Genomic DNA, 14561 nt, shown 5'->3' with positions numbered 1-14561 from the left:
TTATCCCCCCTTAACCCTCATCTACCTTACCTCATCCCCCTTTCCCTCTGGTAATCTTGACACTGTTGCCTGTGTCTATTTCTTCCTTTTTTTTTTGTTTAATCCCTTCACTTTTTCAGCCAAGCTCCCCCACAACCCTCTCCTCTCTGACAGCTGTCAGTCTGTTCTCTATATAAATTTGTTTCTATTTTGTTTACTAGAGGCCCGATGCACGAAATTCATTCAAGAGTAGGCCTTTTTCCCCCGGCCCGGCTTCCTTCACAGCCCTGGCTTCGCCTGGAAGGTCATCCGGTCTAATTAGCATATTAGGCTTTTATTATTATAGACTAGAGGCCCGGTGCACAAAACTTTGTGCACTTGGTGGGAGGGGAGGTCCCTCAGCCCGGCCTGTGCCCTCTCGCAGTCTGGGACCCCTCGGGAGATAACAACCTGCTGGCTTAGGCCTGCTCCCGGGTGGCAGAGGGCAGGCCCAATCCCTAGGTGCAGTCCCTGGTCGGGTTCAGAGCAGGGCCGATTGGGGAGTTGGGGCGCCGCCCCCTGTCATGCACAGAGCAGGGCGGATTGGGAGGTTGCGATGCCACCCTCAGTCACACTCAGGGTAGGAACGATTGGGGGGTTGGGGAACTGCCCCCTGTCACACTCAAGGCAGGGTCGATGGGGAGGTTGTGGCGCCACCCCCTGTCACGCACAGAGCAGGGCCAATCAGGGGGTTGGGGCGCTGCCCCGTCACTCACAGAGCAGGGGCCATCAGGGGGGTTGGGGCTCCGTACCCTGTCACGCACAGAGCAGGGCCGATCAGGGGGTTGGGGAGCTCCCCCCGTCACGCACAGAGCAGGGCCGATCAGGTGGTTGAGGAGCTCCCCCCTGTCACAGAGTAGGGCCGATAGGGGAGTTGGGGCACCGCCCCCTGTCACACACAGAGCAGGGCGGATCAGGGGGTTGGGGCACCGCCCTCTATCACCCACAGAGCAGGGCGGATCAGGGGGTTGGGGCGCCGCCACTCTCACACTCAGGGCAGGGCCGATGGGGAGGTTATGGCTCTACCCCGTCACACACAGAGCAGGGCCTGTGGGGTGGGGGTTGGAGCGCCATCCTCTATCACCCACAGAGCAGGGCCGATCAGGGGGTTGGGGTGCCGCCACTCTCACACTCAGGGCAGGGCTGATGGGGAGGTTATGGCTCTACCCCGTCACACAGAGCAGGGCCGATCAGGGGGTTGGGGCGCCGCACCCTGTCACACACAGAGCCGCAGGGTGATCAGGGGGTTGGGGAGCTCCCCCCTATCAGGCACAGAGCAGGGCTGATCAGGGGGTTGGGGCGCCTTCCCCTGTCACAAACAGAGCAGGGCAAATAGGGAGGTTGTGGCCCCGCCCCATCACACTGATCCCAGTGCCGGGAGGCCTCTTGGCTCTGCTGACCCTGGTGCTGGGAGGCATATTACCCTTTTACTATATAGGATAGAGGCCTGGTGAACGGGTAGGGGCCTGCTGGTTTGCCCTGAAAGGTGTCCTGGATCAGGGTGGGGGTCCCCACTGGGGTGCCTGGCCAGCCTGGGTGAGGGGATGATGGCTGTTTGCAGCTGGTCAGATACCCTTCAGGGTGGGGGTCCCCACTGGGGTGCCTGGCCAGTCTGGGTGAGGGGTTGAGGGCTGTTTTCAGGCTGGCGGGTGACTGAAGCTCCCAACCGCTTTTTTTTTTTTCTTTTTTTATTCTGGGCCAGCTTTAGCTCTGAGGCTTGGTTCCAGGTCTTAGGCCTCCCCTGCTGAAAGCAGGCGTCTGGCCTTTGTTTACCTTCTGTATTTGAAACAATGTTGCGATCCTGCTGGCTAAAGCCTGGCAACTAAAGCAGGTTTCTGGGGTTTTGTTTAGCTTGTATATTTGTAACATATTGCTTAGAGTTGCAGCTCAGAGGCCGGCAGCGGCAGGCGGGGAACATTGGAGTCCTCTGTCACTGAAGCAAGTAAGCCTCATGTTCGCTTCCAGCTGCCTGCCTGCCGGACGCCATCTTGGGTGGCAGTTAATTTGCATATCGCCCTGATTAGACAATGGGAACGGTAGTGGTTGTACGCTAATTACCATGTTTCTCTTTTATTAGATAGGATTTTGTTCATTAGATCCCACAGATAAGTGAAATCATATGGTACTTCTCTTTCTCTGACTTATTTCACTTAGCATAATACTCTCCAGGTCCATCCATGCTCTCACACAGGGTAAGATTTCCTTTTTACCTCTGAGTAGTATTCCATTATGATAATGTACCACAGCTTTTTTGTCCACTCTACTGATAGGCACTTGGCTGTTTCTAAATCTTGGCTGTTGTAAATAATACTGCAATGAACATAAGTGTGACTATATTCTTTTGAATTAGTGTTTCAGTTTTTTTGGATAAATTTCCAGAATTGGAATTGCTGGATCAAAAGGCAGTTCTAATTTGAATTTTTTGAAGTGTCTCCATATTGATTTCCACAGTGGCTGCACCAATCTGCACGAGGGTTCCTTTTTCTCCACATCCTCCCCAATAATTGTTATTTATTGATAGCCATTCTGACAGGTGTGAGGTGCTACTTCATTGTGGTTTTAATTTGCATTTCTCAGATGATCAGTGAAATTTAGTCTCTCTTCATTTGTCTATTGGCCATTTGTATGTCCTCTTTGGAGAAGTGTCTATTCAGGTTCTTTGCCCATTTTTTTAATTTAAGTGTTGTTTTTGGTGTTGAGTTTTATAATTTTGCCCTGGCTGGTGTGGCTCAGTTAGTTGAACGTCATCCTGTGCACTGAAAGGTCGCTGGTTCAATTCCAAGTCAGGGCACATACCCAAGTTGTGGGCTTAATACCCAGTGGGAGGCTTGCAGGAGGCAACTGATCAATGTTTCCCTCTCACATTGATGTTTCTCTCTCCTTTCTCCCTTCCTCTCTCTACAAATCAGTAAAAACATAAAGATAATAAAATGTTAGAATAATCCCAATATCAAAGTTCCATAATTTAATGTTACCTGTATGTGACACTGAAAAATAGGAGAGAAGGAAATCAACCATTTTTTTTTTTTCTTACCTTCTGGGCATCTGAACTACCCTTTTCTGGAAGTGCAAACTTTTTCTGAAACCAAGTCAAATCTTTATGAGCACGATCTCAAAAATAACTCCTAGGAAAATTAAAATAAAGAAAATTGGCATCCAGTGATTTTGAGAAGTCCAGGACTCTAGGTCCTGTAAGTTCAAAATGTATTATCTTCCAATCCACTCATCACAGCGTTTAAAATTAAAAAAATTGCTGACATTTTTAAATATGTGAAATAAATTATCATTCTGAAGTCCTCCTCATCTCATAACCACATGCAGCACTCTGCCAGAAAAAAAATTTCTAGGGCTTCTCAGTATCTTATCAAGGGCAGCAATGATTAAATAAAGTTAGGTATGTGTCAGAGTGGGTGTTTAACTGAGTTCATAGCAATTTACTTTAGCAATAATGAGATGTGTGGTGCTATAGAATTTTTACTTAAAAAATTTTTGTTGTTGTTAATCCTCTCTCGAGGATATTTTTCCATTGATTTTTTAGAGAGAGTGGAAGAGAGAGGGAAAGACAGAAACAGCGATTGCCTCCGGCACATGCCCTGACCAGGGCAGGCCTAGGGAGGAGCCTGCAACCACGGTACATGGGCTTGCCTGCAATCGAACCTGGGACCTTTTGGTTGGCAGGCCAACGCTCTATCCACTGAGCAAAACCAACTAGGGCTAAAAATTTTAAAATAATCCTCTATTAGTTTCACAAAAAGAAACACAATTCTAAGGGTAGTATAGGTGAGTTATCACTGCCCCATAATTCAAATGTAGAACAAAATTGACTGGACACACAATTTCCTATTACCACCAGGAATAGTACATTTTATGCTTTTTTTCTAAACAAGAAAATAAAAATGTAAGGTTGCCAGATTTAGAAAAAAACAAAGCTAGATGACCTAGTTTAAATTTAAGATAAATGCCAAATAATTTTTTATTATTAGTACACCTCATTGTTATGTAGGACATGACAGCTTGTCTCTAATGGGTCTGAGGATTATTTTTTAACTTTAAAGCACCTACTTTTATATTTCTTTTTACTGGATGGGTCTGTTGTTCCTCTTCAACAATCTACCATTATGCTGAAAACCAAAGTTAGATTTTACCATGGTCTCCTGGCAAATTTCCTTTTCACCCTGGCCGGTGATTCCAAGAAGTAGCTACTACTTGTGATGCGTCCTGTTGTCAGAAATAGGGTGGGGCAGAGCCAGATTTAAGTCCTGCTCACTTTTTTCCCTCAAAGTTCAGTCACAAAGTAGTGACAGTATGGACTATTAATGAAAATGTTAACACTACCTTGGATTTAGAGTACCTTCCCTTTGAAGATATAATTCTTAGTTTTCACTTATTCAAGATGAGTTGAGGAAAGAAATATTACTCTTTATAGTGTTCAGGCCTTTTGGTCACATAAGTTTGAGTGCAAGGAAGATATTTGGGGCTCTTACTGTCCCAGAGTATGAAGGACAGTAAGATCAAAGGCACATTTTAAATGTCAGAGTTTACAGTCTTTCAGTCTACCGGACCATAGCCTCCAGGAGTTACATGCTTAATTTAGGTTTAACTGTTATCTTGGGGTTTATCTTTGCAAAGAATGTCTTTGTAGAATACATGGTGGCATTCATTACTTCTAGATAAAACTTCAGCAATTCCTCTGGATTTCAGGGTAAAGTACACCTTCCTCTCTGACTGTCCACCTACATAGAATGATTTTTAAAATTTTTTTCCTATGAAATAATAATGCAACTGGCAAACAATCTCTTGCCTAAGGCAGGCATTCTCTAATTCATTTAATTAAAGGGGATTCAATGTTTTAACACTTTACTCTCTAGTTCCTTAGATTTTTCAGAGCTTACGGCACTGAACCTTTATTAGTATACCAATGAATAGCTCTTATAAAAACTGAAAAAGAACTTCTGTGTAACTCTCATGCTGATGCTTAAGTTTGCAGAGGTAAAAGGTTTCCCCTCCAGGGCTCTGTCATTCATATTTGTTACTTAATTTCCTTGCCTACTAATAAAAGTACAATTACCTAGTTTTCAGCACAAACAAAACACTTCTGTCCTTTGCACTGGAGACCTCTCATGTCAGTCTCAAGTGAGAAGAAATAAAAGTAAATGCTAATCCTGGCTGGTGTGGTTCAGCTGGAGTATTATCCTGTACACCAAAAGATGGTGAATTCAATTCCAAGTCAGGGCACATACAAAGATTGTGGGTTCAATCCCTGGTTAGAGTATGAGCAGGAGGCAACTGATCGATGTTTCTCTCATCCTCTCTCTAAAATCAATAAAAAAATTTAGGTTATTAAAAAATAAATGTTAAGCTAAATTTATTTTAAAAAATCATAGACAATAAAAAATAATGAACACCAGAGAAATCACATTACTAACTAACAGTAATAGACACTACAGGAAAACACTCAGGAAAAAAATTGAAGTTTTAAAAAATCTATATTGATTAATGTCACATTCTTTGAGCTATTTAAACATTGTGAACTAGGTTTTTATTCTTTATGTACCAGGAAAAAAGTCCCAATTATAGGCTTGTGAATAACAATATAAAATCAGGATTGCTCATAACGGTTAGAAATTCTGTGAATATCATATAGGTCACTACAAATATTTACTGAATAATGAAAGCATAAGTCATTCAATAAGTAACTAAAACCTGCTTTATAGATACAAAGGTGAGTAAAAACTATTCCCTGACTTAAAGGAGTATGTAATTTAAGTGGTATGGATTAGATATGTTAATAACCTACTGAGAAGACAAAGTGTGATTAACATCAAAGAGCAAGCTATTATGTGGGTTCCAAGGAGAGATAATTGTGTAGTCCATGTTACCGAGTACTGTGTACAGCAAGCATGTCAAACTCACTGCTGACAGGCCGCACGCCTCATTTATTTCTAAACGAGGTGTAGGGGTTTAGAGAATGGGGAAAATAAGGCTAAAATGTTGATAAGCCCTATTTTGCAGGGCCTTAAATTAAGGACTTTAACCTTAATAATCACCTTTGAACATCTCCCAAGTTTCTGAGTTGGAGATATCAAGTGGCTTACTGAAGCAAGGAGACAATGAAATAGGAAAATCAATTAGGTTTCTGCAATTATACAGATGAGATTGTTGAGGGCCTGAATTAGTGACTGAATTACTATAGTAAAATGAGTGTTGCTTTCCTGTTTTAAAGATGACACTCCTCTGCAAAATTACTTTCTCAACTGCAAAGAAATGACAAAAGTTCCACTGTAACAAAATTCAAATGTTTAATTTTTTCAAACTTAACTATATTAATAAAAATAAATTATATTTAGACTGTCTTCAACATTTGTGCATCATCTTTATAGAACTATGCTTTCAAAACACATTTTGTAAAATACATCAATTTCACAATTAAAACATGTTTTATAAATGGGGGAACATTAAAGAACATTAAGTTAGTTGAAAATATACCTCATAATGCTGAGAGTTATGCTGTTCTTTATCAAATTAACTGTATTTGTATTCAAAATAACATGGCTTTTAACTAAAGACAATTATTTCTTGTCCCTTTCAGTGATTTCCTGAATCCAAAACAAAATTTGTGTATTTATTTCTTTGAAAACATCATTCGTTGACCGTCCTTTCACTGCCATGGAATGATTTGCCTTCTCAATCCAGTGGATTTTATTAGGAGCTTGCATTTTCTGTGCGACTTTCTCCAACAAGTTCTAAAGGAAAAAAGAAGAGGATACTAGACTAATGATCTACTTGTGTCTAATAAAAATTCTCTCTTCTGCCCCACCTATACTAGCATCCATTCACTAAATATTCATTAAATACCTACTCTACGAACAACGTTTAAGGCAAAGGAATGTGCAAGGAAATGTCTACTGAAGTGGCCAGAAGTCCCCCATCTCTCAGAAACAGCAATTCTACAGAACAGATCAAGCATTTAATGTTGATGATAAAAATTAAATTATAGAGCCAAAAAAATCTCCTAAAAATATTTTCCCCAAAGAAATTATATGCTCTAGGCTAGGAAATACACTGATATTTACTAATATGTACAAGTTACTATTTTTTTCTCAAGAATCAATTTTATAAAAAATTGGAGAATCTGCTTGAAAGTTGAAATGATAAACCAAATGTAGTCTAGTAATCCCCAACTCATAAGATTCAGATTAGTCATTTCCCAAGTAAAAAGTTAATACATTTACCAATTCTCATAGGGAGATAAATTTTGTCATTATGCTTATTTTAGGTTCTCCAAAGCAACAGGGCAACTAATGCACAAAACTTGAATTAGTCAAATCAGCATCTCTTTACCAGTAAAAAGACTGGCTGCTGCAGGTAATATATTGTTCCCAACATATCTGTCTTTCTTGCTCTCTCATGCACAAAAATATCAAGTTGTAATTCACCTTTTCACACATTTCATCTGCTGAGCCTGACACAAATAGTACAGGATCTTTTATACGAAAGAGATCTTCATCTCTAAGTTTATGCTGCTGTTTAGGATGGTGCAGTGGATAAGAAATACAAACGAGACCTCGAACAAAATCATTAGCATCAGCTGGCTCAATATGACACATTACAGAAGCAGCTGCTCTTGAGCCCATTGAGCGACCTAAAAAACAATTAAAATTAAGTTGTTTGAAGTATAAACATTCACAAAGTAGTGGGGATAATGTGGCAAATTAAATTTCATTTAGTTTATCCATTGTATTTGTAAATCAACAAATTAACTCTAAAAGGTGGCAAATAGCAAGTCATAATGGAAACTTATAAACTGTGAAGAGGTAAAAATTAATCCTAAATCAATTTAAAAGAAAGGAATTATTTTTCTGAAGGATTGTGAAAATCCTCATGAAGGAATCATACGAGAGGTGAACCAGATGTATAAATAAAAGGAGAAATCTTTGGGCTATAATACATATATATGAGGTTTAAATTTGCTATAAATATATAAAGTACTTTGATGTCATACAAGTGACTTTCCAGAACAAAACAAAAAATTCCTTAAATTAGCTTCCTGTAATCTATTTTAATTCTCAATGACCTAGTCCTATATTTAAAAACAAGTATTGTAACTTACCTCCAAGGAAAACACCTGCAAGTTTGTATTCTGAGGTCTTGAGGTAACTCTAAAAAAAAAAATTTTTTTTTCAACAAAAAATTATCAATACTTCTATAAAACATTCCATTGGGAAAATCAACATATATTTCTCATCATTACTGAAATGTATGAAAATCTTTGCAAAGACAACCACAAATTCTTAAGAGATTCTTCTTGAAAGAGGTAACTAATTCTTTGCTGTTCTGGTGATGCCTTCACTGTCAAATTATGTTGAGTAATACAGGCAAATATATAAAGCAAAAAAAACCATTTCACCAGTCTAAAGAAGTCCAACATTAAAATACCTTTACAGAACAAGATATATATATAGATGGAAAGATATACACAGATATGCCAGTAAAAGCTTCCAACTAATACAAAATTTGATAATAATACTAACATCTTAATTTAAAGCTCTGAAAAACGTAGCAAGCTTAGAGTAATTTGGATTAAAAGAAATTTCAGCCCTGGCAAAGTAGCACAGTTGGTTAGAGCATCGTCCCCATACACCAAGACTGCGGGTTTGATCCCTAGTAGGAGACATTTGAGAATCAACCAATGAATACATAAATAAGTGGGACACATATCTGTCAAAACCAATAAAAAATAAAATTTCAGATTTATGTTATACAGGGATTTTATTTTATTTATTTATTTATTTATTAATACATTTTTTATTGATTTTTTACAGAGAGGAAGGGAGAGAGATAGAGAGTTAGAAACATCGATGAGAGAGAAACATCGATCAGCTGCCTCCTGCACATCTCCTACTGGGGATATGCCCGCAACCCAGGTACATGCCCTTGACCGGAATTGAACCTGGGACCTTTCAGTCCGCAGGCCGACGCTCTATCCACTGAGCCAAACCGGTTTCGGCGATACAGGGATTTTATAGTTTCCAAATAACATATGTAGAAAACCATGCTAAATGTGTACATTCATATTATAGTGGGCAAAATATAACTGTATTCTAAAGTTATATAATTCCAGTAAGAAAATTACATCATAAGTAGCTTCACTGGCAGTATCACGGAGTGATGTGAGCACTAATCTCCATGGAAACTTCAGACACTGCTGAGTTTCTAAGAAAACTCATTTAAAGATATTTAAATTAAATCAAATGACTGCTAACAAAATTTGTCTTAAATTTATTAAGAATTTTAACAGAATTTTGTTATAAGTAAATATAAAGAAAATTTCTTACCAAAACTGATTTATATGCCTTAATTCTATGTACAATATTAAGGCCTTTACAGGTAAACCTCAGGCAAAAAAAACCATGAGATGCAAGATGGGACGCCAGTGACATCAAATGAGGAAGATTCATATCTCCTGAAGCTCCGTGTGTAAGAATTATTCCATATGTTAAGCTCTTGTTAGGTACCAAACAAACAGCATCTAGTAATTTATTCCCAAAAGGTATTTTCAATTTAACCTGGAATTCAAAAGAATAAAGAGATCAGAAATTACTTCCTTGCCTATTCAGACAACTGAATAACTAAATGTTCTTCAAGATCCATGATTCATGTAACAGTCTCTGATTTAAAAGCAATGCTATTAATAATAGCTAATAGTTAAATACTTATTGTGTGTCAGGTACTATTTTTAAGTTTTTCATAGTTATTAACACATTTAACCTTCCTAATAATACTATGAGGCAAATACTATTATTATCTCAATTTTACAGATGAGGAAACTGAGGCACAGTAGCTTAAGTAACATGCCCAAGATTATATACAGACACTAGTTGGATTCAAACTTAGGCAGTCTGCTCTAAAGTCCTTATTCTTAACCATTAGTGCTATACTGTTGCTCACAATACAAGCTGAAAATAAGAAAATTACTCGGGAACCGTATGACTACCAAACAACATCAAAGAATCTTGAAGATGCAGAACATATGAAAATATGTATTACCTCTGTATGACTCATTTTCACTGTTGAATAACAAATTTAAAGTGCATTACATCTGAGGAGCAACGGACATCTCCCTGAAAAGAAGATCCTATTGTGAAAGGTGGGTTGGCAAACATGGATATGATACAAGAACTCTAAATGAACACATTCAGTAGCTGAAATAAACACATTTAAAACTACTTCTCTAAAAACTGGTATCTTTATATATGCATTAATTATTTTCAATAATTAAGTTCCTATGGGCACTCAGAATAGGTTATAGGGCCAGGTGTGGGGCTGACAGATGTCATATAATACAAAGCCAATGTGTTACCTTAACATGGAAGCCCTGAGAAAATTCTTATCAAAAGAGGATGCTGTATATTGATATATATAGATATATTCTAAGCATATTTATTTTCAACTATCTTTAACTTAATTTCACAGCATATTTCTATTAACCCATTTCCTTCACCATTGTTCTCACCTCTCCCTCTCACCATGCAAAAGTATATACCCACACCATCTGTTATGTGACTTTGCAGAACTTCCCCATAGGAAGGGTGTATATCAACCCTACTGACTTTGGGATTGGCTATGGAGCTTGCTTTAACAGAATATATATATGTAAAGGGTTCAATGTGCCATTATGAGCAGGAGAAGGGCAAATTTCCAGAAACTCTCTTAACTCTCACCCTCAGCCATGAGAAAAGCATGCTCCAGGTATTTTTGTTTTTAAGCCTGGGCCCCTGAATGAAGACACATGGAGCAGATACGAACCCAAAGCTAAAGCCTGGAGTGCGGCCTAATCCAGACCTAAGCCACTGAGTCACCATGACATGCTGGAAGCCACTGCGAGTTTGGGGTGTCGCCCAGCACTCCTACTACTGTAAAACCTTTTACCGCTCCGGACAGTATCAACGTCAGGAACTCCGTTATTCACCTTTTCTTTCCATTAACATTTTTAATTCACTGGATATATTCAAAAGATGCCAAAAATATACAGTGGGTCCCCTCATTCTACTGTTGTCTTGCCACCAAGACCTCCTCTCCAAAGGCACCACAGTATTATCCATTTCTTACATATTTTTCTAGATACTTTATATGTACACATACCCCTCCTTTTTCTTTTTATAAACTGGTGATATTTTTCTCTGACCCCCACCACACACACTTTATAACTTGGTTATTCTTTTCTTTATATAAGCATCTTTCGTTGTATGTTATGGCTGCAGAATATTCCAAGGAAGGGTTAAACATAATTTATTTCACCATCTGTTAATGAATTTTGAGACTGTTTCTAATCTCTTGCTAAAACAGTATTGCAATGAGTAGCATTGTACTTTTATTTTCACGTGTGTAAATATGTCTATAATATAAATTATGACAGAGGAACTGCTGTGTCACAGCGTATATTCATTTGTGACTAATTTTGTAAAGAACGCATTTTATTTTCAAATGGGTAATACATGCACATGTACAAACTTTTAAAAGAACAATTATGTATACAGTTGTTTCCTCACATTCTTTCCCACCAGTCACCATGTTCTTTTCTCTTCCCATAAGCAACCACTGTGTCCAACTTACTATTTTCCCTTATGTGTGTAGGTGTGTGTAGAAAAATGTTCTTATTTGAGCCTGAAGGGCATTAGTCTGACTGCAAAAGTTCTGGGATTTGAGTGGGAGAAGGGTGAAGCAGTGTCCGTTTTCATAAATGTAACCCCATCATTAACTGTGCCAGAAGTCCTGTTTTATTCTCAAGATAATGGGAGAAAGGTGTGAATGGGAAAAGAAATCCAGATCTAACTCGTTTTCAAATAGATGTTACCCAAGTCTTTACCTAAGCCCTCTACATCCATCCTCAGCACCATTACTTTCACGGCCAGTTTCTGTGCAATCTTAAGATGGTTGTGCTTTATATACAACTAGAGGCCCAATGCACAAAATTCGTGCAAGGGGCTCGGCCCTCCAGCTGTCCGGTCCAATTAGCATGTTATGCTTTCATTGTTACAGAAGATTGCTCCACAGTATTCCCGCTGCTGGTTCAGAACTAAGCTAAGATGTGCTAAGACATTTCCTTTCTAGTGCCAGTATTTGATTGCTTTGTTTCCTTTCCCCTTCTCACCATCCTTGTGGATTTGTCTTTTTTAAAAAAATATATATATTTTATTGATTTTTTACAGAGAGGAACAGAGAGTCAGAAACATCCATCAGCCGCCTCCCGCACATGCCCCACCGGGGATGTGCCCGAAACCAAGGTACATGCCCTTGACCAGAATCGAACCCAGGGCCCCTCAGGCCGCAGGCTGACGCTCCATCCACTGAGCCAAACTGTTTAGGCTGGATTTGTCTTTTTTTAAAAAAATCCCTTTACTGTAACTCTGGTGAGATTTCAGGAGGGAGGAGAGTCAGATACGTGTACTCAACCCACTATGCTAACCCAGAACGCTCCGCCATTCCTCGACAACTTGGGCTTCCGCTTTCAGGAAAACTCTACTCCCTTCCAGCAGAGGGACGGTCGGCCTGTTGTCCAGAACTGGAGCACGGGTTCTGGAGCACGGGTTCTGGAGCACGCGTCCCGGAGCCCTCGGGAAACACTGCACGGTCCCAGACGGCCCCACCACACCCCGGTCTAGGCAGGCTGGGTGATGGTGTCCGGCCCTGGGTCCCCACGGGCGGGTGGAAACCCTCGCTCAGTTTCGGCCTCTTGGGCCGCGAGCGGAGCAAACACCGCCGACCGCGCCGAGGGCGGACCATCTCCGCACGCGCTGCCTGCAGCGTCCCCACGGCGTCCGCGTTCACGAGAGACTTTTCTGACTACCGCGCAGGACGCGGGAAGGGGTCACATCTCAGGCTAAAGCATCGAACACGCCACGACCACGGTCACGTCCCGCTGGGAAAACGGGCCCCGCGGGCCTCGGCCGGCAGGTGCCGCTCAGTGGTTGAACGCGGAGCCGGGCTGCAGGCCGACTCCCTGCGGGGGGCGGGCAGGAGGCAGCCCGCAGCCGATGTCTCTCTCATCCATGTTTCTCTCCCTCTCCCTCTCCCTCTCCCTCTCCCTTCCTCTCTGAAATCAGTAAAAATAAAACACGTTAAAAAAAAAAGAGAGAAAAAACGTGTGCTATTAAGTCGACAGCAGTGCGCTCGCTGGAAGTCATGGGTCAACGGCAACGTCGGGAGTTCAAGTCTCCGGGGCGGAGTGGGGGGCGGGGCGGGGCGGGGGCCGAGAGCCGGCGGCCGGGTCCGAGCGAAGCCCGCGACGCCGGAGGCGGCACTGGACGCGGGGTCTCGGGAGCTCAGGGGTCAAAGGCGCCTGAGCAACGGCTTCTCCTCCCAACCGCCGCGCGGGCGCCGGGCTGTGCGGCGGCCGCGACGAGGACCCGGGCGACCCCCAAAGCCCCGGGGGCAGCAGCTTCAAGTTCTTGGCCGGGGACCGCGCTGCCTCCGCCTGGCTCTGCCCGCCCGCACCGTCCCCCACACTCCGGCCTCCTCACCCGCCAGGCGGATGCAGCCCGGGCGGCCGGAGCCCGCGGGCGCCGAACTTAAACCGACCGCCTCACGGAGCCGACAAATAGCCCCCGAGAGGCGACAGCCGCGAGCCGAAGCGCTTCAGGCGAGGCGCCAGGCACTCTAGCTCTCCGGGGAGAGACCGTCCCCGGCCCAGGAGCGCCCGCCGCCGCCGCACTTACCGGGGCCGGGAGCGTGGCCGGGAGCACCTAACCGCCCTTACCCGCCTCCGAGAGCAACTCTCACGCCCGCAGGGACCGGCTCGCTGCAACCGCCAGCGCGTTCCGTCGCGGCGCATGCGCGCGCAGGCCCCGCCCCCGGGCGCGCGGGAGGGCGCGCGGGGCACGCTGGGAACGGGAGTTTTTCCCGCCGCCGCCGCCCGCCGGGACCGAGCCACGTGTGCACGCGAACGCGTAGGTGGCTGATGGGCAGCCTCGGGCCACTGCCCACCGCCACCTTGTCCCACCGCCACCTTGTCTCACCCTGCACCCTTCCCCCGCCCCGCTACGCCATTAGGAGTTACGCAGGTCAAAACAGCGCGGTGGCACCTCTCACTCCCCACCATTCCTGGGTCCAGTTGGCTCTATTTGCCAATATAGACAGAATCCAACCCCTTCTCACACTTCATGCCAGACCGGTCGGAGCCCCAGCCATCGTTTTAGCCTGGGTTATTGAAACAGCCGGATGACGGCTTGTTCCCACGCTCCCCCCACCTCGTCCCTAGGTTATCAGCTCAGAGGCCAACTAGACCCGGTTGAAATGTCAGCGCCTGGGCTCAAAACCTTCCGAAGGCTTCTCACCTGGCCCGTCATCAAAGGCCTCACAGTGAGCGCCAACGTCCCCTCACCGCTTATTCTTCTGCTTCCTACTAATTTTTTTAAAATATATTGACTTTTTACAGAGAGGAAGGGAGAGGGATAGAGAGTCAGAAACATCGACCAGCTGCCTCCAGCACACCTCCTACTGGGGATGTGCCCGCAACCAAGGTACATGCCCTTGACCGGAATCGA

General features: G+C 43.0%; 1 protein-coding gene across 2 annotated transcripts; it reads right to left on the bottom strand.

The window, feature by feature from the left end:
* Window positions 1-2696: 2696 nt before the first annotated feature.
* Window positions 2697-13876, bottom strand: TEX30 (testis expressed 30). 2 transcript variants are annotated; one of them, XR_013995485.1, is made up of 7 exons: window positions 13734-13820; window positions 10066-10139; window positions 9354-9584; window positions 8129-8177; window positions 7455-7660; window positions 6505-6761; window positions 2697-3143 (listed from the first exon to the last, which is right to left on the bottom strand). XR_013995485.1 is itself a non-coding variant. In XM_081082489.1 (6 exons), the coding sequence occupies exons 2-6, from the start codon at window positions 10078-10080 to the stop codon at window positions 6588-6590; spliced, it is 675 nt and encodes a 224-aa protein (XP_080938615.1). In that variant the 5' UTR covers window positions 10081-10139; window positions 13734-13876; the 3' UTR covers window positions 6295-6587. The 2 variants fall into 2 exon arrangements, 1 of the variants encoding a protein (XP_080938615.1); XM_081082489.1 differs by lacking the exon at window positions 2697-3143 and having other exon boundaries at window positions 6295-6761; window positions 13734-13876.
* Between the last annotated feature and the right edge of the window lie 685 nt (window positions 13877-14561).

This window comes from Myotis nattereri (assembly GCF_964212035.1).
Source record: "Myotis nattereri genome assembly, chromosome: 2".
Taxonomy (NCBI): Eukaryota; Metazoa; Chordata; class Mammalia; order Chiroptera; family Vespertilionidae; genus Myotis; species Myotis nattereri.
The sequence above is the reverse complement of the archived record's forward strand: the minus strand, read 5'-3'. Positions and strand labels throughout refer to the sequence as shown.

Coding starts and splice junctions, on each gene's coding strand:
- TEX30 (XM_081082489.1), bottom strand. Junction 8,178..9,353: donor AGGCATATAAATCAGTTTTG/GTAAGAAATTTT, acceptor TTTTTTTTTTAG/AGTTACCTCAAGACCTCAGA. Junction 6,762..7,454: donor CAGATGAAATGTGTGAAAAG/GTGAATTACAAC, acceptor TTTTTCCTTTAG/AACTTGTTGGAGAAAGTCGC.